This window comes from Coccinella septempunctata, chromosome 7 (genome assembly GCF_907165205.1).
Source record: "Coccinella septempunctata chromosome 7, icCocSept1.1, whole genome shotgun sequence".
NCBI classification, from domain to species: domain Eukaryota; kingdom Metazoa; phylum Arthropoda; class Insecta; order Coleoptera; family Coccinellidae; genus Coccinella; species Coccinella septempunctata.
In genome coordinates this window covers 3,237,731-3,263,416 of record NC_058195.1, presented here as the reverse complement: position 1 = coordinate 3,263,416, position 25,686 = coordinate 3,237,731, and the positions used below count along the sequence as shown (strand labels likewise).

At 37.2% G+C, this 25,686-nt stretch overlaps 3 protein-coding genes across 5 annotated transcripts in view; 1 reads left to right on the top strand and 2 right to left on the bottom strand.

Annotated features, from left to right (window-relative positions):
• Positions 1-1,246: 1,246 nt before the first annotated feature.
• Positions 1,247-6,959, bottom strand: LOC123316526 (trifunctional purine biosynthetic protein adenosine-3). Its single transcript, XM_044902641.1, has 14 exons — positions 6,605-6,959; positions 5,351-5,598; positions 4,856-5,036; positions 4,535-4,748; positions 4,199-4,453; positions 3,756-3,975; positions 3,358-3,580; positions 3,102-3,300; positions 2,798-3,049; positions 2,541-2,744; positions 2,259-2,408; positions 1,919-2,184; positions 1,561-1,818; positions 1,247-1,502 (listed from the first exon to the last, which is right to left on the bottom strand). Exons 1-14 carry the CDS (start codon positions 6,770-6,772, stop codon positions 1,317-1,319), a joined length of 3,024 nt encoding a protein of 1,007 aa, XP_044758576.1. The 5' UTR covers positions 6,773-6,959; the 3' UTR covers positions 1,247-1,316.
• Positions 6,960-7,587: 628 nt separating this feature from the next.
• Positions 7,588-10,884, top strand: LOC123316527 (ovarian-specific serine/threonine-protein kinase Lok). The gene is made up of 8 exons (XM_044902642.1): positions 7,588-8,079; positions 8,223-8,486; positions 8,541-8,671; positions 8,738-8,863; positions 8,931-9,134; positions 9,344-9,576; positions 9,657-9,834; positions 9,943-10,884. The coding sequence occupies exons 1-8, from the start codon at positions 7,944-7,946 to the stop codon at positions 10,072-10,074; spliced, it is 1,404 nt and encodes a 467-aa protein (XP_044758577.1). The 5' UTR covers positions 7,588-7,943; the 3' UTR covers positions 10,075-10,884.
• Positions 10,885-11,080: 196 nt separating this feature from the next.
• LOC123316505 (protein spinster) overlaps positions 11,081-25,686 on the bottom strand; it is a 42,686-nt gene continuing 28,080 nt past the window's right edge. The window contains exons 2-10 of one of the 3 annotated variants that reach the window (XM_044902608.1): positions 21,011-21,207; positions 20,808-20,959; positions 20,358-20,561; positions 20,017-20,148; positions 18,562-18,823; positions 13,731-13,829; positions 13,412-13,628; positions 12,945-13,011; positions 11,081-12,429 (exon numbers count right to left, since the gene is read on the bottom strand). In XM_044902608.1, coding sequence (XP_044758543.1) covers position 12,429; positions 12,945-13,011; positions 13,412-13,628; positions 13,731-13,829; positions 18,562-18,823; positions 20,017-20,148; positions 20,358-20,561; positions 20,808-20,959; positions 21,011-21,207 — 1,331 coding nt within the window. In that variant the 3' untranslated portion in view covers positions 11,081-12,428. Of the gene's footprint in view, positions 12,430-12,944; positions 13,012-13,411; positions 13,629-13,730; positions 13,830-15,409; positions 15,672-18,561; positions 18,824-20,016; positions 20,149-20,357; positions 20,562-20,807; positions 20,960-21,010; positions 21,208-25,686 lie in introns of all 3 variants that reach the window. The other 2 variants (XM_044902609.1, XM_044902610.1) reach the window with 2 other exon arrangements.

The following is a 25,686-nucleotide window of genomic DNA, read 5'->3' as shown; positions in this document are numbered from 1 at the left end:
TTATTCTTCAAGATCTCATCTCCATCAGACCCAAAAACCACATAATGGGAAGTAGAATAACGCAAGTAACCAAAGCTATACAGAAAAAAGTTGAAGAAGCACTTCCACCAAGTTTCAGAAAAGAGAGATTCCAAAAGGATAGTTAATCCTTACCAGGATGATGTAAGTATTGAAAAAATTTTAAACGGAACGCGTGAGTCCTCTGCTCTGGTGGCTGCGGTGGTCTCCACACCTTACGACCGTCACTCAAGCTCCCTTCACACTTCACGACCCTCAGTTGAACCCCCTTTACAATTTACGACCGTCAGTCAAGCTTTCTGTACGCTTTACGACCATCAGTCAAGCTCACTCCACACTCTACGACCGTCAGTAAAGCTCCCTCTTCACTTTACGACCATCAATAAGACCTCTTTACACTTCACGACCGTCAGCCAAGCTCCCTCTACACTTTACGACCATAATTTAAGCCCTCTTCACACTTTACGACCGTCAGTCAAGCTTTCTTTACGCTTTACGACCATCAGTCAAGCTCACTCCACATTTCACGACCGTCAGTAAAGCTCCCTCTTCACTTTACGACCATAAATTAAGCCCTCTTCACACTTTACGACCGTTAGTCAAGCTCCCTCCACACTTTACGACCGTCAGTAAAGCTCCCTCTGCACTTTACGACCATCAACAAGACCTCATTACACTCTACGACTGTCAGTCAAGCTCCCTCCACACATTACGACCGTCGATCAAGCTCCCTCCACATCTTACGACCGTCAGTAAAGCTCCCTCTACACTTTACGACCATAAATTAAGCCCTCTTTACACTTTACGACCTTCAGTAAAGCTCTCTCTACACTTTACGGCCATCAATTAAGCCCTCTTTGCACTTTACGACCTTCAGTAAAGCTCCCTCTACACTTTAAGACCATCAATGAAACCTCTTTACACTCTTCGACCGTCAGTCAAGCTCCCTCCACACATTACGACCGTCGATCAAGCTCCCTCCACACTTTACGACCGTCAGTAAAACTCCCTCTACACTTTACGACCATCAATTAGGCCATCTTTACACTTTACGACCGTCAGTAAAGCTCCCTCTACACTTTACGACTATCAATTAAGCCATCTTTACACTCTACGACCTTCAATCAAGCTCCCTCCACACTTTACGACCGTCGTTCAAGATCCCTCTACACTTTACGACCCTCAATCAACCTCCCTTTACACTTTACTGCAGAAAATAAGATTACTGTTTATGTAATTTCCAATTTAATCAAAGATTCATACAAAAATAAGTTGAATATGTATTACTCATATATTTATCAAACTAACCAAACGACTTTATTATCATCACCAAGCCTAACTTTACCGGTTGCGACCAATTGAAGGGCACGAGGAAACACCTTATGTTCAGCAACTTTAATTTTCTCGGTGAGGCTTTCTTCGGTATCGTCAACTTCAACAGGCACAGCCTCTTGGGCTATTATGGCGCCGGTATCCACATCAGCCTAAAAATATCATTCATTAATGTCCTGAAAGTATGACTTTCAGTATGTATTAACTTACATCGACGAAGTGAGCAGTACACCCACTTATTTTGACTTTAGCCTCGATGGCTTGCCTTTGAGCGTGGGTGCCTCTGAAGGACGGAAGAAGGGCGGGGTGTATGTTGATCAGCCTCCCTCGCCATTTGTTGGTGAATTCAGCACTTAAAATTCTCATAAATCCCGCTAAACAGACCAATTCAACACCGGCCAGTTTGAGTTCTTCATCCAATTTCCTGTCGTAGTCTTCTCTGGATGCATGGTTTTTATGACTTATGACCTGAAAGTAAACTAATATGCAGTCTTTTTTCATCAAAAACCGCGTATATCAAACAACAACAACAACAGACAACGGATTAAAAAATGGCAACAATTCTTACTTTTGTTTGTATGCCTGCTCTACTAGCTCTTTTCAGACCTTCCACGTTGTCCTTGTTGGATATCACCAACACTATCTCGGCGCCGATGTTTTGTGAAGTGTCTGAAGTCGCATCTATGAGCGCTTGAAGATTGGTGCCGCTGCCCGATATCAAAACGCCAACCCTTTTTTTGTTGACGATCTGTCGCTGAATCAAATCCGGTACGAATAGCCTCATATCCTTCTCCATTACTTCCGCAAAATTTTCGACGATAACCTGTTTCTCTGCTACAAAAAAGGAATAAGGAATTATAAAGGGTGTCAAAATAGTTCAAGAAAATTAAAAAAGCAACCTGACTAACCATCTTTACACGCTATAACTTCTCCGATTATCATGCCACCATCAGGTTTGAGTGAACTAAGAACTGTTTCAACATCTTCCTGTTTCACGACCAAAACGCCACCAATTCCACAATTCAACGTTCTCAAAAGTTCGAATTCATTGACACCCCCTGAAATAAAAAAGCGTGCTAATCCTATACGTAATGTGTAAGTGTGTGTATATTTTTTTATAAAAATCATTTGCAATCTGTCGTTGTAAGAATACAAGTATTTGTTAATGTTTTGACGTCGTTAATACTTACCCATGGCAGCCAGCCATGCGAACACCTTAGGTACAGTCCATTTCTTAGCGTTCAATTTTACTGCAAGATGTGCTGGTAGAATTCTTGGTATATTCTCGAGTAGACCTCCTCCAGTGATGTGTGCGAAGGCCTTGATTTTTTCAGTTTTTATCAGTGGAACAACAGATTTGACGTATATCTTGGTTGGGGTTAACAGTTCTTCACCTATAAGAAAACCTTCGGTAAAAGCCATTCAAAATTGACGTGCGATGTCCTACCGAATGTCTTATTCGATTCGCTGAACGTGCATAAGCTGTGATACGTTACACCTGCAAGTTTCATGACTCTCCTAACCAAACTGAACCCATTGCTGTGTACTCCGGAGGAAGGAAGGCCTATTAAAACATCCCCTACTTCGATATCTTGCACTCGGGGTAGTAAATGGGTTCTTTCGACTGCCCCAACTGCGAACCCAGCCACATCGTATTCTCCATCTGGATAAATATCTGGCATTTCCGCTGTCTCACCACCTGAAGACTTGTTGATTAAAACAAATTTTGAGGTAACACTAGTTTATCTCACCAATAAGGGAACATCCAGCTTGAAGACAACCTTCGGCCACACCAGAAACAACATCCTTAGCCACATCGACCTCCAAATGGCCACAAGCGAAGTAATCCAAGAAGAAGAGAGGCTCAGCTCCATGCGCCAACACATCGTTCACGCACATAGCCACAAGGTCTATGCCGATAGTATCGTGAATTCCTACCTCTTGGGCGATCTGAAAGAATGACTTGGTGATAATTTTTGTCCTCCTTCAGAAAAGGTGTTGGTTCACCTTCAACTTTGTGCCAACGCCATCGGTTCCGGAAACTAGTAAAGGGTCCTTGTAACCAGCGGCTTTGGCATCGAATAAGCCTCCAAAACCGCCGATGCTACCCATGACACCTGGTCGGTTTGTTGCTTTGGCCTTGGGTTTGATGTGGGAGACCAAATCATTACCTGCTGTTATGTCAACACCGCACTGTTTGTACGAAAGTTTTCCTGAAGTTAAAATGGATCTACAAAATTAATGGGACTTGTATTTCAGAGTTGGAGCATCCTAAACTGGAGCTAAATCAGTAAGCATAAAAAGCCCATTTGTATATCTTGTCTATAGACGTTTGTTTCCTCGTGTCATCTTGTTTTGATAGTGAAATCTTCCGTTTTAGAAAGATTCAAAAGACTCTTACTCACCTAGCTATTCCTTTGACAGCAATATCTTTTCTAAATTGGCATCCATCAAACTTTATAATCTTACAAGCTTGTGTAGCTTCCGCAGCAGCTTTGGCTAGTTGTTCTGCCAGAGAAACCACTATCAATACTCTACCTCCATTCGTTACCAAATGACCATCCTTGAAACTTGTACCACAATGAAAAACAACGTAGTTTGATTTCTTTTCTATTTCCTCGATTCCTACAAATATACCTTTTGCAACATTTTGAACGCTCTTGCTTGAAACGAATTGAATATGCTGATTTAAGTGTTCTGACTTATTTGTCTGCAATTTCTACCACTCATCGTTTCGTTTCATTCTCTGTATTTGTAGTTTTCCAGTAAAAAAATTCCTTCTATTTCTATTCCAACAGTGTTGTTTGAAGTAACGATTTCTGGTAACAAAATTCAATCATTTACTTACCTGTTATTTCTTGGCCCTTTTTAGGGGTGCCCGGATACCCACAGGAAGCCATCACCACGCCGACTGCTGTCAAGCCCTCTTTCCATCTTATTTCAGATTTGTCCAGTGTTCCATCACAACAACTCGAAATTATGGAGTACAAGTCTGATTCCAGAAGCGGAAGAATGACTTCTGTTTCTGGATCCCCGAATCTGCAATTGTACTCAAGAATTTTGATGCCGTCACTTGTGATCATAAGTCCGGCATATAGAACCCCTGCAAGTTATAAACTCAAATTTTCTTCATTTTCTCTGATGTATACAATCAAGTGTACAAAAAATTGTAATAAATCCATACCGACATATGGAATCCTGTCCTTTTTGAAGCCTTCAACAGTCCTTTCAAGAATGTTCTTTTGAACAAACTTGATTTGATCGTCGTTCAACAAATGGCATGGGCAGTATGCACCCATACCTCCTGTGTTTGGACCTTGATCGTTGTCGTATATCCGTTTATGATCCTGCGCTGGTAACATCGCCTTCACTGTTTTTCCATCAGTAAACGCTAAAACCTGTACGAAACGAAATTTAAAAAAAAAAATTCAGCTCAGGCCAACACCTGCTTAGCCTGCTCAAAGATAGTTTAAATTTATTTATATTTTTTGTGCGTGAAACTCACCGAAACTTCTTCTCCATCTAATAACTCCTCAACAACTACAGTTTCTCCAGCTGATCCAAATTTTTTGTCTCCTAAAATTGCATCGACAGCACCACACGCTTCTTGTCTGGTAGAAGATACAATAACCCCCTTGCCTGCTGCCAATCCACTAGCCTTGACCACTAGGGCAGGAAACGGGGCCCTAAAGTTAAAAAAAATTCCTCTATTTGGAAAAACAACTCAATCAATCCTCTTTGACAATTTTTTGGCTTAACTTGGTATTCAATACAGCTTTGGTAAAAATACAAGAGAACTTCTTTAATTATCAAATAACATTTCATGAGAAAACATAAAAACATAAATAACTAACAGTTTATATCATATTCTTAGGCCCTAAGTACGGCCCTGTTGCTTCTTGCAAATCCCAGACCTCACGAAAACCATCGAAAAGCCAAAAACGTGCCCTTTTTCTCCCGTTTTCGATTGGAATATTCAGTAAACACCCTTTATACCCACCCCATTATGAATCTTTTCGCTTCTTCTGCATTATCGAAAGATTTCCACCTGGCGGTAGGTATATCGTGTCTGTCAAAAAACGCTTTGGCCCAACTTTTGTCAGATTCCAATAAAGCCGCATCTTTGCTAGGTCCGAATACTTTTATATTCGACTTCCCTAGAAAATCAGCTATGCCCTTGGCCAGGGGATCCTCCGGACCAACAACCACTACATCAACACTGTTTTCTTCGCAGAATTTTTTTATATCCTGAAAATAAATAATGATCAAAATGATCCCAATTAGTCAAATCATTCAAATAACGCAGACTATTTAGACCTCTAACATTGAGTTTCATTTCAAAAAGGCAATTTTTTCCTGAAATAAACGAAAGGCGTAGAAGGGTCACATACACTTTGGTGCCAGAATTTGATTCAATAGTTTAGTCAATTTCAAAAACTAGGTATTTTTTTGTAATTGCGTAAATATGAATTTTGAGCTTCACGTTTTACCCACTTCTGAAGCTTTTATTCAATTTTTTTTCAAGAGTTTTGGGACGGCACACAGACTATAGGTAGCAAAATTTTACTATTCATTAGGTTTCTAAAGGAGTGGGACATCTTTCTTAAGTTCTCGAGCAAGTTTATGTATAAAGAAGGCAGGTATGCATCATCAAAATAAAACCAATATTGAATGAACAATAGTTGTAGTTTGCAATTATAGAAAAACTGCTTATGCATTGTTCGATTTTTTTGAATACCCTCCATAGTTTAAATTCTGTTGTACTAGTATCCTTAGGTAGGTACCTGGTACCTTTTAGAAAGTGTCTATTCATTACCTACTACCTACAAGGCTAGGGTGTAATTTCAACAATTTCATGAAGCAATAAGCAATGCAACATGAAATTTTTTGTGGTTCATATCGCTTTCGTCTTTGAAATCTTTGTAAAAATAATAAAATTTTCATAAATTTCATTTCTAGTTTTGAGGATTTCAAAAAGCAAATGAAAAACTATCAGTTTATTCAGGATAAATTTAGGACATTTGGGACTAGTGCCATCTGGTCATAGGCGTAACCACGGGAAGGGCAGAGTGCATATACTGCACGCACCGAAAGGCATATCTTCAAAACTAATGCACAGCCTGTATAAATTGATCCACGGTATAAGCGATCATAGAATGTGATGCGGGATTGCTTTTTATTCCTTTTGTAAGTTATTTTTCATCTAATTCGATGGTTCAAGGTCAAGGTCGAGAAAGATGTCAACAATACTAACCTCAAATTTATTAACATCGATGGCTACATTTTCTGCTTTTTCTACTTTTGCGATCGCATAACTTCCTGGTATTACGAAAATTTGCTTAACTAGATCACTCTGTGAAATTTTCCAAACGATTGCATGTTCCCTTCCTCCACTACCGATTACTACCACTTTGGCGGACATATTCACAAAAAAAGACAATTATTCACTCAAAATCAAGATGTACCAATAAAAGTTTAATTTTTACTGAGCTTAGGACTTTATTCTATGGAAACAATATGATTTGAAATTGATGAAAACCACTTGTTGATATGCAACACGTTATTTTCCACCAATCACAACGAAGCTGTGGACAGTGTGAACGTCAATGAGAAGACCCTACACCAATTAAATTTGAATTTGATAACCCCCAACAGAGAGTTTCAAAAAACAAGATATAAAATAGCAGTCAAAGTTCATTGATAAGTCTCTGGTATCGCGGACAAATAAGTATTGCAGAAGGGAAGAAAATAATATTCTTTTGATTACCCAACTTGAATCTGGGGTTATCCGCTGATATAAAAGCAGAATTTCGCCATTTTCTGTGGCAATGATAGTTCACGTTTCGTGTTAATAGGACGGACCTTGCAACTGCATTTTGCACTTGCATAATTGTAAGGGACAAAAACTTTTTTGTGCCTCTTTACCTGCTCGACCTCCTACTCCTGAACCAGATACTTTAAACACCTGTCTGTAAGGACAGGTCCGTATTAAGGAAATCATGCATGGTGTGCCAAATTACCAATTTCAATTTGAGGGCATTCAAACATTTCATCAAAAAAACTCTTTCAATATGTATTTGTTAGTTTCTACATTGAGTGAGGTGCAAAATATGATGTATATATCGATTTCAAAAACAATAAATTATTCATGATTTTAAGCCTCGGTTGATTAATTAACTATATACTAATCGTAACATCTACACTTCATTCAAAATGATCCACACAAAGAATGTGTCCACATCAGAGTCGACCCGAATCGGTTCAAAAGTTTGAAACATGTTTTCCAAATTCATAAAGGGCTAGTGAGGTCCTGTCAAATCCTTCAACGAATAGCATCTTTCCCTTACTTATCCCTTCCAAAAATCTCAACACAACAAAGCTTAAGCTAGTAAATATGAAATCAGAACTCCCTATTTTCCTTCTTCATAAAATCTTCGGGACTTCCTCTAATAGTTTTACAGGCTATGAAAAAGAAAGATCATCTAGTACGATTGACAATATTTTCCCGCTATTTTAAGTTGTGTGTACATTCGCCCACAAGTTTCATCATAAATTAAGATCTGATATTTTGAACACTATCGACTCTATTTCAAATGAAAACAATGGGAAATCGAACCAGTGAGAAGTTGCCGGATACGTTGACACCCTTGAGTGTTCCTCAAGAACAAAATAATATAAAATTGCCATGGGGGCGACTTTACTCTTGTATGGAAAAGTTCAAATCAGTTGGTAAGTGTGTATTTATTGTTTATTTGATTTGAATGAATTGAAATGAAAACAATCCATAATTTCCTATAGCCAAAGTAAAAGAGATACGATCAAAACTTTACCCTGATATGTTCAAAATTCCTATCAAACAGTATTGTTTACAGATCTCACTTTGGACACAATAACTTTAGGACGAGCTGAGCAATGCACAATAGTTGTAAATAAAAATAATTTTCCCGAATCCACTATGTTGAATATTAGCAAAATTCATTTTACTATAATACGAGATGAGTACACCGATTTAATATACCTAAAAGATGAGAGTAAAAATGGAACTTTCATAAATGGTGCACTTGTTGGAAGAGGCAATAGAAACATTTTACAGCATGACGATGTTTTATCTGTTGGATTTAGAGGTTCTCAAAAATGTAAATATAGGGATAATTTCAAAGGTGCAACTTGATAACTATTGTTCTTTCCAGTGTTTGTGTTCAAACTCTTGGAAATGGATGAATCAAGCAAATTACTTCCACCTGAATTAAGGAAGAAGTATAAACTGTCAAGATTCCTAGGGAAAGGTGCATGTGGTGAAGTTCATCTTGTTTTTGAAAAAGTATGTTTTACGTTTATTGCTTGGATCCAATGTTGTGAGTTCAAAATTTCAATGATTGATTTTTAGACCACTACCAAAGCATATGCCATGAAGAAAATAAAGAAGGGTGTTTATTCCAGTGGAAATATCTACCACCTTGATCACCCTAATAAAATTATGAATGAAGTGAAAATTCTTAAGTCGCTTTCACATGTAAGTTTTGTCTATTACTTCTATCAGGTGGTTGTACCTCTCCAACTGTATTTTTGGTTTTCCTCAGCCTTGCGTTATAAAAATGAAGGAAATAGTGGAAACCGATAGTGATGTGTGTATGATCTTGGAATATATGGACGGAGGGGACCTTACATCGAGGATTTTATCTATAAGGCCAATGACGGAACAGAATGTGAAATGTTTATTTTACCAAATAACTTTAGCAGTGCAATATCTTCACAGTGAAGGAATAACCCACAGAGATCTTAAGGTAGGATTGAAATATCACATAAAATTGTGAGACAAGTGACATTTGGGATGGAAGGTGTTAACTTGATTGTCAAACGAACAAAAATGACACTGATATTGGGTTGACGGACACAAAATATCCAGCCTACTTGTTGACAACATTTTTTAAACTCTTGCCTTTTAACTTATTCACAGCATTATAATGTAATTCATCTGATACATTTGTTCCAGCCTGACAATATACTTTTAGCCAACGACGAGACTGAAACAGTAGTTAAACTGACGGATTTTGGCTTGAGCAAATTTTTACATGAGTACACTGTGATGAAAACCATTTGTGGTACACCTCAATATGTAGCCCCCGAAATTATAGATGGATCTTACACTGAATATTCCTATCAAGTAGACGTTTGGAGCTTGGGAGTCATATTATTTTATATGTTGTCGAAACAGTTGCCATTTAGGTGAGTGCCTTTTTGAGATTATTCATTTGTGTGAAAAGTGAAAGTTTATCTTATTTTGATTCGATTAATAATATTCAAAGGTCAACGGAACGAGCAGTATTGAATAAATTGATACTAACGGGACAATACACCTTCAATCCCATTGTTTGGTCGGGTGTTTCCTCTGACGCCAAAGATTTAATCAAGAATATGTTGATAGTCGATCCAAACGAAAGGATCTCAATCAATGAAGTATTGGCACATAGATGGATAGCAGATGTGAGTAGTTTTGCCTAAATGAATGATGATAATGCTAAAAAATTTATTTAAGCCTGATTTTAATCATTGAAATATCCTTTGTACTATTATATTTCATCTATTTCTTAGGATGTGAGCATGCAGCATCGTGTGGCCCAGATCGTGCAGAATGAAGGATCGAACAGTGAGTATTACTTTGACGATAGTGAAAATCTACAACCTCCTCCGAAAAAATTCAAATTGATGGAAACCACAGTATGAATTCAGGATTTCTATATTAATTGCATCAATTAAATAGTAAATCCTTCTGTGTGAATTTGATCTTGATTCGGGTCGATTTTTTATGTCAGTAAAAAAGATCTGAAATGTTTTCATTTGAAATGAAAGTGGCTAGTACAATCTCGAGTGAAAAGAAAGAAATTTGAAGTTGTTCAAAATAATTTGTGATTTATTTACTTAACGGTCGATTTTTTCTCAATTCATCTATTAGACGTAAGGATTATTGTTTTGATACAGGGAGATGTTCAGTCTGTGTCCAAATATTCACTGAATACTATTTTGTTGCAAATAATTTTGCATACCAAAAATCATTCAGTTATTTAGTTAACGGTTGAATATTTCTTTCGAGTCTCATTTTGGAAATTAATTAATATTCTAATGAACATAGTTGTTCAATTTGAGGATAATTATTCACTTCCTTTTCATTATATTGCCATATGATTGTGATATGTTTGTTATATACGAAGGCTCTCTACTTTTATTTTTATATACTATTGTAAATGTTCTTGATGTACGAGAGTGGTATATATTTTGTATAAAGTTGTTAAATTTGATTAACTGTAATATTTTTTGTTTCCAGTAGAACTTATTTCTGCAAGTGTTTGTTGTTTGAGATAGATCGTATTTCAAACAAATTTATTGTTTACAGTAAACTGTTGACTTTGTATTTTGTTCTATATTTTTTATGAATATATTATATCACAAGCCATTAGCGACCTAGTAGTAATTACAGTTCCAAAGTATTATTCCATTTTTACAAATGTGTCTTCATAATAAATTGATTAATTCACATATGGACTATCACTTTCTTTTTTTGCAGGGCTACTTAGATGATGAATTTGTATAATTTTTTTTTAATTTGCAAAATTGAATTCAGTGAAATTGATTGAATTAAAATTCATCGTATTCCTTTCATCAATCTAATTTTTTCTAAACCTCGAAGATTTTCTGTTGAAAATTTTGATATGCCTGAAAATAATGAAACGAATATATCGAAGCTATTTATTTCCACAATTACAAAACAATAATAAATACAATAATATACATTATATTACACATATCTCAATAATCGAAGGAATTACATACTCTCAGGAAAATCAGTCTTGGGGGAAAAATTCAAAATATGCCTCAACATTGAAATCATACCTTTCACTTTGGCGAATGAAATGAAGATTTCGAATGTTACGAACGCTGAAACATATTCCAATAAAACTGATGTATAGGATAAATGGACATATCGGTGAATCAACCCGTACACAAGGTCCGAGGCAATCAATGTCTCGACAGCTTTATTTTATCACAGTTCTTAGTGTTTGTAGCTGAAGGTAGTGAGCTTCTCGAGCGTTTAACAAGTGGATGAACCTCGAAAAAACGATGGGAGAAAATTAAAGTTACCTCTACTCAATTTCAAGTAAAGAATATTTATACCGGCAGAAAATTTAAAAAAATTTAAGCCTTTTCAACCTGATAGCAGAGTTGTTACTTTTCGCTTAACGACTAGGATGAAAACAAATGTCATGAATCTAATAGAAAATAGATTAATAAGAGTCTAGACTCTACTCTTTCTTAATGTCAAGAGGAATTTGCAATCATAGTCTGGGATATTACGAATATTTGTAATCGAAATAAGACTGAAACTGTTTCATTACCATGAATATTTCAGTAGTTAACTTCAAAGATATATTATTCAATTGAATAATTATTATTAATAATAATTATTTCGAACATGAAATATCTTAGCCAACTCTCAGAAGAACATAATTCAGCGAACCTCGAGGTATCTTCAATTTTCGTTTTTGTAATGATACATAACATGTGTTACATAAATTATGTAAAATATTGGTCATAACAAAATATCCGTGAATAAAATCCTGATTCATCTCAATATTCTGTACATTGCAATATGAATAAAACACGATAAAAAACCTAACTAGTGCACTCAGACGTTTTTCACCATGCACCATACTCTTTGTTAAGTACACAATCATTCAAAATTCGCTAGAAAATACCAATCAACGTGAAATTAATCTGGATATTCCAAACACTTTATACACACGCATAATAAATAGTTCCAGGATCTACCTTTTTCGAAAGTCTACCTTAAATTACGAATTCACTACTTCTTCAATAAACGTAATATCACTTTATACACCGTAAAACTAGTTAAACCACTCGCCTATAAATATTTTGTATAAAAATGAAACAGTACATACATAAAACTCTCTCGGAAAAATCTTCAGCTACGTTACAAGTGTTTTTTTATTGTCCGTAATTCGTTTTACTAGTAAATTAAGTTAGGCTCTTCTGTGGGGTTAACCAGTAGCCTTTCTGAGGTACCTGCAATTGGGAGAAATGATTTTAGTAATTGTAGCGGTTCAAAATTCTTCAAACAACAAATTGTATGTGAGAAGCTGTGCTTTTTAGCCATTTTGAAGACCCCTTTCCTACTTAATAATGCTTACTGAGGTTTTGAAAGGATTTTATGAATATGTGATTGAAAAAAGTGAAAAAACACTAAAATGAGGGACATAGGAAGGTGTTTCGCGTAGGAAATGCAGACGATGTGAAAGGAGAGCATTAATGTGTTGCCATTGATTTAATCTTTAGTTAAATTTTTGGGAGAATCCAAAAATGTGATAAAATATATTGAAACAACAAATCTAGTGGAAACTTTGAGTGAAACACCCCGTATATTAGTACAAAGTAGTATCGGAGATGTTTTGTTAGTTAAAAACAATTACTGGAATATGAGATGGACTTTCAAATGTGGACAAACGAAAACAACAAGAACATAAATGCAGATAGACCTTCACCACCATCACCACATGTATTTTTGAAAAAATCAAACATACTAATCTATCTGATTCGTTGTCGTTTCTATGTAATCCATAACCTCGTTTTGGTGGGTGTGCTGATCGGCTGTACCATTTAAAAGAAAAATTATGAAATATTTTGTTAAACCAAAAAATGGGCGTGCATGATGTTTGATTTAAAGGTTGATAATTTTTTTCCCACAAATAACTGACTGACTGATTGTAGAATCAAACATCATGCACTCATTGAAAAAAATTAATAGAAAAGAATATTATAACATATGAATACAACTTTTTTCTATTGAGGTCCGTAATTAGCAATGAGAATTTATTTTCAATGAAATTAACCCATTCAATAATTTCCCCCAAACTTATTGCAGTGATGTATCGACTTAAAAATAACTTTAAAGGCAAATTAATTGGTTAAAGTTAAACTGAAGCTTGTTGCAATCAATTTCGTTTAAAAATTAAAGAATATACCGAATGTATTTTATATGTTTGCTCACCGTGTATTGCTTTTTCGACTTTCCTCTTGTCCTCGACAATGTAGAACGCCGTGATGAGGAAGAAGAACCCGCCGAGAACCTCGACGAAGCAAGTCGAGAATAGAGCGTATTGTAACGATTTAAAATCGTTATAATTACTGCTACTCCTTAAAATCGTTGTGTTCGACGATGATAGGGTTGAAGAACCGGACATGGAAATATTGAAGGCGTCCGCCAACTAAAACAAAACGATCTTCTAGAAGAAATTGTAAAAAAAAGTACTCGAGTACTTAACGCTCATTAAAAGAACCTTTCATTTACAATTACCAGGCACACTTACCACTCCTATTAAATAGGGACTTCCAGCGTCCCCTAAAGCATGAGAAAAGAGCAATTGGAAGCCTTCAGCCGCTGAACGTCTCGTCGGTATAACCACATACTGAAAAATTCGTCATAATTTTTATTTTATCTTTGCTTACATCCTTTTCCAGTTGTGATGTAAGAAGAATACTGGCTTTCTAGAGATTTAAAACATCAGCACAAGCATTTCAGACACACTTTCAGATAAATGAGCCACATAAACACTTCAAGCAATTAGATCAGAGATTTTGATTATTAATAAAGAAAAGTTATATCATTATAGAAAGAGAATAAGTTCAATAACTTCTGCAACTTTGGATATTTATTTGAGAACGTTAACAATCTTCTTCAAATTGAGTTAGAATAACATTATTCTTATTGTTGTTTTATTTTTCAATGCTGTGGTTCCAAAGCAAGCAGAGATATGTATGAAAATGCGACCAAAGGTCGAAATGTTAGTTTTGTAGTGCAAAAAATTTCGAAGCAAGTGGCAATTTACAAAAGGAATAATTTAACCAGATTCATCACCCATTCAAACTATATACACTCATTGAAAAAATGCGGCATAACCACACTTAAAAAAAACTGCCTATTGCTACAGTATCTCGTCACAAGTCTTGCATTTTCCAAAGATTGGGCAATAGAAGTGATACTCTGGTTGGAGAAAGTGCAAATTTTTCTAGATATTCGTTAGTTTCATTCATAATATGATGATGAACATTATTCTGATAAGGGTGTTTATACATAAATTGATTAGAATTGTCTTAGCCTTAATAATATACAATAGACTTAGTGAAGGTTGTGATTTGTGTTTCAAATTTGTCAGACGAAGCAGTAATAAAGTGAAAGTTATTTGCTGGAATGCAATTTCTCAGCTTATCTTCCATGGCTTAACATTTAAGCGAAAAAAGCAGAAAAAATATCCGATACTGTTGAAGTTCCTTCATTGAAAATCAAAACTACACACTGTACATCAATGTTCAAAAACATATTCAATTTATGTGTCCGATACTTGATGAAAATCCATAATTGAACTGAAGAAACTGAATTGTGTACATGATTCTCACTAAGAAGAGTTTTTGCCACTGTCACAATAGCTTCTTCAGGTTCAGGACAAAGGTAAGTATTACCATTGAGTATTAAATACTTATCCATTATTTACTCAATGGTATCAACTTAAAATTTTCAATTGATAGGGGTAGGGTGTAGGTGTTTCGAAAACTTAAAATTAATTAATGAATGACAGTGACATTGACAATGACATTGACAATGACAGTGACATTGACAAAGACAATGACGTTGACAATGAGGGCACCTTAATAGATACCATTTATGTGAAAGATGAAAACTCACCCTGTATTTTGTGAATTCCACTGTAATATAATTTGTTTTTTACCCTTCAATTCTTGACCTGTCTTGCAGATTTTTATGTGTGAAGGGGTGAACAAATTATCATTATTATGTCCGGCATGGAATGAAAATGGATGAACCGAATCGGGCGAGAAGCGGACAGAAAAACGTGGCAACAATGCGAAACTTCAACAGATATCGTAACCACCAAAAGAACGTGTAACAACGCCACCAGCCGGTGCTCGAACTAAGCGCCGTATAATACACAAGTAACAGGAAAATTTGCGACATTTTCTTTGTCTTCCTTACCAGCAGTATGTCACCGACTATTGCCCAATTGAGGTTGAGGGTGACCTGGCCCAAGAACAACAGCACGTAACACAGGGCCGTGTTACTGGTGGCCGCGTAAGTGCAGCCCAAGAGCAGGGGCGCTGATACCACAAGACCGACCCCGCATATCAGGGGATCGGCCTTCTGGTACACCACCCGCAGGTTTTGGCTCAGGTAACCGCCCATCGTCAGACCGACCACGCCGGCTGCGATCGTTATACCGCCGAATATGAACGAGTTACTGAAACAACGAGGAAGAAAGATTGAGCTGATTGACACATTTCATGTTGAGCAAAGTTTTCATGCGTAGAGTCGCGATTAGGTGATGTCGCTATCTATTCTTTATCAAGTTAATCGCCTTGCGGAGTTGGCTATGAAGAAAGGTCTTAGAGGGGATGATAGGGTGATAGTGGACTGTTTAGGAAACATCCCTTATCTATGAAGGGGACCACACGGGTACCAACTTTTGCTTTGACGAACCCTACAGGGTAACTGTTCCTGATAGAGGCCTATGGTCTACACCAAACAGGCTTCTGGTGCCTGAAGGTCCTACTAGGCTTACTGATGGCTATGTGCTGCTTACAGAGAGCACTGTTTCGTAGTAAGGCTGTTCTTGTATGCACACTGGAGAACACCCGAAGAAGATACTCCAGAAAACACATCTATATATGATGTGACAGATAGGGAAGACTGAAATCCTTTTCAGAGGAGAAGGTTAATTCATACTTCATCATTGAGAGAGAGAGAGAGAGAGGGGGGGGGAGGGAGAATGGGTAGATCTGCATTGAAGAACCTTCGCCGAGTTCCATTCAGCAGCTGACAAAGATCTAATGGCACCTTTACCATCTTTCGGGAATGTTTGAAGCATAGGACACTGACGAAAACCTCCAGCGACTTCAAAACCGTGCCAAACTACTGGTGGTATAAGGCCCACTAGCCCTACAACCGACCATTTCTCAACCAACTCTGGAATAAAACAATGTGACGTGTTAGCGCCTTTACTGTTCAAAGATCTAATGGCACCTATACCATCTGTTGTTTGAAGCATACATAGGACAGTGAAGAAAACCTACAGCGACTTCAAAATCGTACCAAAAAAATTACAGACCACAAATTCCTATTCCTCCAAAGACTGGTGGTTTGAGGCCCACTAGCCCTACAACCGACCATTTCTTAACCAACTCTGGAATAAAACAAGGCTGCGTGTTAGCGCCTTTACTGTTCAATATTTTCGCCATAGCTGTCTCGATAGTTGCTGACATGAGTACGCCAGTAAGAGGTGTTGGATTAAGATTAATATTTGATGGAGGCCTGTTTGACCTAAAGCGCCTCAGAGCAAAAACCCGTACAAAGTTTATCACGGAACTTCAATATGCAGACGACTGCGCACTTATCGCTAGCAGCTCATAGGATCTACAGATAATGTTGGACGCCTATAGACCATATTAGTGAGGTTAGAATCACTCAATTGGCGGGAGATCCATATTCAAATTTTTTTACACTGGAATCGACTTTAAGATGGAATATCGCTAGCTAGAAGTAAATGTTAATATAAAGACATGCAAAATTGGGTGCCGCCATTATTAGAGGTTGTTTCCAAGTACATTTTACATCACAAAATACTTTTATATGTCCTAAAATCAAAATTGAAAACATTATTATACGGAATATATCCGTATGTCGTAGATCATTTCTGCTATACGTCAATGATGAACCGTAACAAGGAAAATGACATGCTACGCTTGCGCGTTAGAATGATATCAGCTTCAGAGGTTAGAAACGAAATGAAGCTACGACAAACTTCCATGGATCTTGCTGACCAATTTTATATTAACCCATTATTAAAAAAATATACCATTTTATTACGAAATTTTGTTTTCAACCTGTTAAGAAAGAATCATAGAACACATTCCAACAGAAATAAATCTTAAGAAATTCGCTAAAATATCCGAAAACAGGCGAGAAGTACGCGGCATTTTTAGTCCCATAAGAAATGCATAGGGAATTCAGGGACCAGATCCACGGATGGATCGCGATTCAAAATTCCCGCCTAACCTCACTAATATGGTCTATAAACATGTATACGAAGCTTTAGGCCTTAGATTCAATATTGACAAAACCAAAATCCTGGTAAGTCCGCCAGAAAGCCTTCGAACAGATATCAGCCTGCAGTATGAAACTCTGGAACAGGTCGAGCAGTTCAAATACTCGAGAAGCTTCATAAATACTAGGGTTAAACTAGACACGGAAATACACAACCGTATCAATTCGGCATCACGGGCATTCTGGAAGCGCTGAAGGACAGAGTATTTCAAAATCACGATCTCAATCTGAAGACCAAGACAGCTGTTTACAAAGCAGTGGTCCTCCCAACGCCTCTTTACTCAAGAGAAAGCTGGACGCCGTACAGTAGACATATTGAACAGCTTGAACAAACGCAACAACGTCATCTAAGAGAAATAATGCACATCAGATGGTTCCACAAAGTTTCAAATGCAGAAGTCTTGCAACGCGGGAGTTGTATAACAATCGAGACTCAAGTAACGAGGGCCCGACTCAGATGGAGCGGCCACTTTCTGTGGCCAGTATAAGCGGTTTAAGGATACACTGTATCAAATCCTAAAATCAGTTAATGCCAATCAAAACTGGTAACAACTAGCGTTAGACAGAACACAGTGGAGGTCTCTGGTCCACAGCTATAATGGAGACTCGAGAAGAATACAGCATCGGCTAGATCTGGTTGGTGACTATCCATGCCTGGAGTGTGGAAGAATCTGTAGGTCACGGTTGGGTCTCTTCAGTCACAAGAGGGCACACACTCGCAATTAGCCCTTAGAAATTATAAGTTTGCTCGCACCGATAGTTTTGTTTTTGATTCTTTTTGTAGATTTATTCTCGGTAACGGGATACAGCAAGGAATGAGCCCTATGTTTTTGCAGTTAAAATATATTCCTTCGTAAATATGCGTGTACAATCCAGTCATTCAGATACTACTTCAGTTAAATCGTCTCGTGGTTACTTTAGACGTCAAAGAAAACCGACTCTTCATCGCCGAATGAAACTTCAACATGTTGGACACAGTCAATCAGCCCAACCTCGCATCGATTATTAATGGTCCACTCCTATCTTACCAGCAGTATATCAGCGACGATAGACCACGTCAAATTGAGGAAAAACTCGGCGAAAAACACGAAAGTGTAGCAGAGCGTCGAACTGTAAGAGGCGGTTAGCAACACCGCGAACACCAGTGGGCTAGAGATAAGAAGGGCCACGCCGCAAATGTGGGCGTCGATCCGACTGTAGTGAGGCCTCAGCCTCTGGGCTAGGTAACTGCCGGCCGGCACTCCGAGCAGGCCGGAGACCATCGCAACAACTCCGAACGTCAAGGCAACGCTAAAAAATCAATTAAAGGTATGAGACGGTTCACCTGAAACGGAAGGTTATGACGAGATTCCTAAAGTTTGCTGCCATACGCTTGACGCATCTAAAAAAAATCACTCTCACTGAGCTACTCAGCAATAGATAACCTATAGATGCGCAACTCTCTGTCCTAAATTGTTTCCTTGAAAGCGACATCTATTGGCTTTCGCCTGCATGTTTTTGGCAGCATTACTACCAGAATTACAGATGCCTACCGAACTGTCAACGCATTTGGTTTAAATTTGAACACTTCAAGATTGAAAACCCCAACCATACATAACCTAACCCCAACATGCAAATTTGCAGCACAAATTTATGATTAATTCCTTATAAACGTTTAGTAGGCCACCCAACATGCAAATTTGCAGCACAAATTTATGATTAATCCCTTATAAACGTCTAGTAGGCCACACAACGTGGGACGCCCAGTGTATAAAAAGATCTACTTTATCATTAAAAATTGTCCAAAAAAAAAGGACAACACGTATTGGAAAAAATTCATTTATAGGGAAAGGTTATTATGTCATTGACACTTCTGGGAGTTTATGATGGACATGAAATTCCTCTTGCAATTCCGAATCGAAATTGTACGATACAAAATGGGACTTACAACAATTATTTCGTTAATCGCGACGATAATGAATGACGAAATCGTCTGATACGAAAGTCCTTTCCTACTCATTCATAAACATTTCACAATTAGCGATAATTATCGTTCGTTACAATAACACCTTGTGATGTTGAATTAATCCAACGAGATATTTTTACATATTTGGCAATGATAGCCCCCATCAATTTATCAACAAACGGCTACTATCTTATGTACACAATAAAATAAATGAAAATTCATCGAATACTTGGATTTGAGAGCTTTTCGTATCGGTGTAGTGAGAGGAAAAAAATCAGGGAAACCCTGATAGGGAATTTTCCGTGACATTCTCGATAGAATAGGATTTAATTGAAAATAAACCGACTGAAATACTTTTTCATTTCAGGAAAGAATTGTTTCTCCTATTATTCCAGAAGACTAAGTGAACTTTGTTCTGTTACTGGCGAAAAATCTTCATAAATAACCGTGCGATCAGCGTATGGCGAGCAAAGAGGAGTAAAATAACGATTAGAAATTATTGGTATATCAAATTAATGCAAAAAGAGCGAATCATTACCTATCCTTATCAACAGGACCTCCCTGTTGCAACTCAAGACCCATTTGGATGAACTTGGGTCCCCACCAAGCTAGTGCGCCAGCTACAAAGGCCACGCATGTAAATCCGGCAGTTGAAAACATAAAACTACGACTGTAAAACAAAAAGAAAATTGATTAAATCATCCAAGTGCACTTGCTACAACTAGGGTGAGTCAGGGACTCACCCTGTATAGCTCTTGAACGGAAACTAATTAATTTCATGAGATTAACAATACGGAAATAATTTATTAATTGTTTTCATCCGTTCTACAGCTGGAATAAAAGAAAAACATATTGCAAATTGCGCTTTGGAATACTCACTTTCTAACAATATCTTTGATGTCTTCTTTGAAGGTCGTGGCTTCCAAATGGCCACTTCCTTCGCTCTCTCCCCTAACAGGATCCTTCAACACGAAGTAAACAAGAAGAACGGCAACTATTCCTAGGACAGGTGTGACTCTCAGTGCCCATGCCCATGAGTTCATCAATTTGGCAGTTTCTGATCCTACTATATAACCCAAACCGCTGAAAAGCCAAACGAATGAATTCTACGAAAATCCAACTTATGACTGCTCGAAAGTATGCAGTAGTGTGACAACCAGAAGGAATGATAAATTCTTGATCACTTGTCATTCTTACAAGAAGAATCTAACTGCAGGGCGTTTTCGAAGGAGAGTTCAAGATGGCGGAGTAAACATCCCCTCAAGTCCAATGCGAAAAAATTATTCCTTCTGGATCGTCACTCAACATCTTGTGAGTTCTCCAACTTACCTTCCTACTGGTATCGCAAAATAAAAGAGCGCCAGCATCTTGGACCTCATGTCTCCAGAAAACAGATCACTGATTATCGTTGGAGCTATGGTGGAGTAGCTAGCCTCTCCGATGCCAACGAGGCCTCTGAACAGGAGGAACCACCAATAATTCTGGAAAGAAAAGTTCTCAACGAACATCCTAACCTATTTTCGTAGACTTACCGTCATAAATGAACCTGCAAGGGTGGTTAAACTCCATAGGAACACCCCTGCTGTCATTATCAATTTCCGACTGTACCTGTCGCCCAAGTATCCGAAAATTGGCGCGAAAATCATGTAGGTGATGACGAAGACGGTCTGCAAGAGGCCTCCCTTATCATTTTGTATATTGAAGTACGTCTGTATCTGGTCTAGGATCCCTGCAAAAAAATGGAACTAATGAAGAGAGACATCATCGACATTTTATTTCAGATACAAGATACAAGACCCAATCGGCAACCGAAATACATTTATGTTTACAATATTTGAATAGTTATCATTTCGACAAGAACAAAATACGAGGAAACCTTGACTTTTATGGACTTTAGGGTACCATTGATAAGTAATAATCTTGTTTGTCATTGTTACTGTCAAATCCCGAATCATATGTAAGCTCATTAGCAAAAGAAAATATGGAATACTTCAGATCAACATAAATAATACAATATATTTTCACTGCTCAATTTTCCACCCTCAAAATGAGAAGATGGGAACGAAAAGCTTTATATTGTATTTATATTTCTACCTAACTAGAGACCTAACCTAACCTAACCTAACTTAACCTAACCAAAGAAGAAAGATAAGGAACGCCCTCATAGGGTACTCTAACGATTTGTCAAAATCAGCTGACCCTTCATTGGCGTGGGGTACACAAAGCTTTTTATTATCAGTATGAAGAGGCATTTCTTAGAAAGTTATAGTCTAATCACTCTAATCTAACGTAGGGAAGAACATTTTTTCCACAAAACACAATACTCGACCAAAACAGCATGGATGGAAAAGCTTGTGTGCCCCACGACAGTGAATGCTTCCCTATATCCCTAGTACTAAAAACCGACTACATTTTGGTCTGTTTCACACATTTGACAATGAGATGGCGCTGAATACGTACAGTTTTTATGACGATGCATTAACGTCCAGTTTCATAATAAAACCTATTCACTTTAAGCTTCCTTCACAGTCATTTTTAGTAGGGTTAAAGGAAGCTTTGAAATTAAAGGGACTTCAGGTTTGATTATAAAACCGGCCGTAAATTTTCCCCTTTTCTGAAATTATACAGGGTGAACCAATAGATGAAGGAACTGGACTGGGATGAACTCCAGTCAAAACTGAGTTGAGGCGCTCTGTAATGAGTTGCAAAAGTTGGGCGGATAAAAAAATTCACACGTAGCATAAGGGTTAACCACTTATTGTTTAGCGGCTTGCGTGGTGAGATATCTGACATACAGATCTGCGTGGGTAGGGTTTTCCATTTGTCTGAGAGATATCGCATTATCATCATGTTCCACATCATCAACATAATTTAATAATGCATAAAGTTTAACGACGGAAGGGTTCAAGACTAATTGGCGGAAAGATTGACCTTTTCGAGACGTTTCTTGGAAACGGAACACCTCTTAGATAGAAGTTTTCTTCGATATATATGTGGAAAGAGAGTCGTAGATCTGCGATAATTTTCCTGGGAGAAAAAACTACTCTCAAGTTGACTTTCCAAAAATTCCCAGAAATATGGGGTATGGGGTCAGTTGAAACTTCCTTAGTTCCTATTTTAGGATATAGAGTAGATGGAATTTGTTTTGAAGATCCTATAAAACCTAACAGTTGATGATTCAATAGAGAATTGCACTCCAGAGAGCTCTTCGAAGTCAACTCGAAAGTGAAAAGTGGACAAACAAACAAAAATTTTCTCCTAAACAGGGCCAGATATTTGAAATTTTGGTATGAAAATATAGGTTTTCAAACATGATGAATCCATTGCTAGTAATTTCGAAAGCCTATCTCCGTTCGTTTAGATTTTCATCCTGGAAATGGCATTTTTCAAAAATTGCAATCTTCAATCTGTGATATCTTCTGTTATATTCGTCTGATCCAATTGGGATTTCCGGTTAATTAATCAGCGTTGCCTAGGCTTCCATCCTAGCACAAAAACTCGATTTCGAAAATCTCAATTTTTCGAGACAAAAATGAGCAAGGGGTTAGACTCCCCTAAAATGACCTATTTGCTACTCTGCTGGAAAATCAGGATGTTCTATTACTATCTTAGGGTATGGAGTGCATAGAGTTTGTTTTGAAGATTCTAGAAAACCAAACAGTTGATGATTCGATAGAGAATTGCACTCCAGAGAGCTCTTCGAAGTCAACTCGAGAATGAAAAGTGGAAGAACAAAAAAAATTATTTTCCCCTAAACAGGACCAGATATTTGAAATTTTGGTATGAAAATATAGGTTTTCGAACACGCCGAATCTATTGCGAGCAATTTCGAAAGCCTATTTCCCTTCGTTTAGAATTTCATCTCGGATATGGCATTTTTCAAAAATTGCAATTTTCAATCTGCGATATCTCCTGTTATATTTGTCTGATCGAATTGGGATTTCCGATTATATAATCAGCGTTGCCTAGGCTTCCACCATAGCACAAAAACTCGATTTCGAAAATCTCGATTTTTTGGGTCAAATATGAGCAAGGGGTTAGACCCCCCTAAAATGACATATTTGCTCATCTGTCTGAATATCAGGTTGTCCTGCTACTGTCTTAGGATATGGAGTGCATAGAATATGTTTTGAAGATTCTAAAAAACCAAACAGTTGAAGATTCAATAGAGAATTGTACTCCAGAGAGCTCTTCGAAGTCAACTCGAAAATGAAAAGTGGAAAAACAAAAAAAATTATTTTTTCCTAAACAGGGCTAGATATTTAAAATTTTGGTATGAAAATATAGGTTTTCAAACACGCTGAATCGATTGCGAGCAATTTCGAAAGCCTATCTCCCTTCGTTTAGATTTTCATCTCGGAAATGGCATTTTTCAAAAAGTGCAAATTTCACTTGAGAATTCGTCAAGACCTAACGGTTCTGTCGAAATGGATGAAATTCTCAGATTTTTTACTAGAAGAGTTGCTCTTTCAGAATATGTATCACATTTAGATCTACGATAATTTTCCTGGAAGAAAAACGACTCGAAACTTGACCTTCGAAAAATTCCCAAAAAGATGAAAACTGTCATCACCCTGCTAACTTCAAGGTGTTTTCATTATTCCATTCTCATTCCAGGATGAATCGCTCCCCAGCAAAACCACCGCGAGGCAATTATTTCCGGAGTGTCTTGCACCCCACAAATTTTCCGGATGGATGGTGTCCCAGAAGTACATTCATCATTCCTTATTATCAAGCGTCAAGCTTTAAAGTGATTTATGCCTCCGGCAGAGAGAAGACGTCAACCTGATAAAAATACTGCACCCACTCCTACACAAAGCGTCGGTTGTGTAATGAAAAATTCCAAGTGCGCATCTTATTTTATCTTGATATTGGGGCTTCTCGACTGGAGTGGATGATTAGGTGGATACCATACAATTTATATGTTTTTCAAGCAAAGATTCCTCGGAAAACGATTTTGCAATTCATCTCAGATATACCAGAATGTGAAAATTTATCCTGTAGGTTAATTCAGCCCTATCATGAATGTATGTATACTGCATTCACATTTATTTTAGCAGTCGGTTGGCCATGAAATAATTTTCTCAAGTTTTTGTAACTAGAACGAAGTTAGGTTGGCACTCATAAAATGTCGTTAATGTCATAACGCCGTTGCCACAACTAATATCAATTTTTATTGCGAAAATGCCGAAATTGATTGAGAAAAGAGACAGGGTTTCAGGAAGTGCTATTTAGAATTCAGGTCCGCTCATTCAAATAGTTATACCCTGATATTCTAAAATTCACAATACGTCAGACGGTAGCGAACATATTCAATGTAAGAGAATTTATATAATGTTTCATCTGAATCAAAACGACTTATATTTCAGCTGAATATCTCCACAATTAGAAAGATTGTGAATGAAGAGGATGACAAAGAATTTCCTTCTCTTGGAAGACCCAAAAATGTGGTGGCATTTGAGAATTTTATGTTTGGGTGAATTAAAGCGAAAAGTTTACTACAGGATTTTCGATGAATGTCATCGTAGAATAAGTTCCCGAAAATTGATTTTTCTATTTTTCATTTGACTTGTCCTATACATTGTAAATGTCTTAAGGTACCAATAAATACCTAATTATTATTATTATATCAATGCATTAAGATGAACAGCCACAAATACGCGCCAGTTGTCCTGGTAATTGTTTATTCATGTGAAATTTTTGTTCAAAGATGAAGTTCATCTTGATTGAAATTCCTTTAATTCCTTTTATTTATATTGATGCAAGATGATTTTTGTTGAAGAATTTAACATCCTTGTAATTATTTGTTAATTCCTTCGGGAGATACTCATTCCCAACCACGCTTTATATGCATTTCATCTTCGGGTTTATAATTTTGAAATCTACAACTGATGTAACGTATTCAAACTTTAGCCAAAGAAAATAATGAACATTAACTCTCCTCAAGCCAGTGCATATTATGATGTTATACTGATCTCTTGTATTTCCCATGCAAATAACTGGATTTGGTATGCCTTCAATCAGTTTGTATAAACTTCAATTATGTTCGTCACATATTTTCCGAAGAGATTCGACATTGTGATAAAATACGTAAAAACAGAAACTTTCACGTAGAACGGGCAACATAGCGTTGATTTAAAACCCAAAAATGTTTTGACAAGCGTCATAACCCCACATTTTCGTACTATACAGAGTGAAATGTGTCAAA

Coding starts and splice junctions, on each gene's coding strand:
- LOC123316526 (XM_044902641.1), bottom strand. CDS start 6,772: ATGTCCGCCAAAGTGGTAGTAATCGGTAGTGGAGGAAGGGAACATGCA. Junction 5,037..5,350: donor GCGAAAAGATTCATAATGGG/GTGGGTATAAAG, acceptor TTTTAACTTTAG/GGCCCCGTTTCCTGCCCTAG. Junction 2,185..2,258: donor AGTTATAGCGTGTAAAGATG/GTTAGTCAGGTT, acceptor CCTTTTTTGTAG/CAGAGAAACAGGTTATCGTC.
- LOC123316527 (XM_044902642.1), top strand. CDS start 7,944: ATGAAAACAATGGGAAATCGAACCAGTGAGAAGTTGCCGGATACGTTG. Junction 8,080..8,222: donor GGAAAAGTTCAAATCAGTTG/GTAAGTGTGTAT, acceptor TATTGTTTACAG/ATCTCACTTTGGACACAATA. Junction 8,487..8,540: donor ATTTAGAGGTTCTCAAAAAT/GTAAATATAGGG, acceptor TGTTCTTTCCAG/TGTTTGTGTTCAAACTCTTG.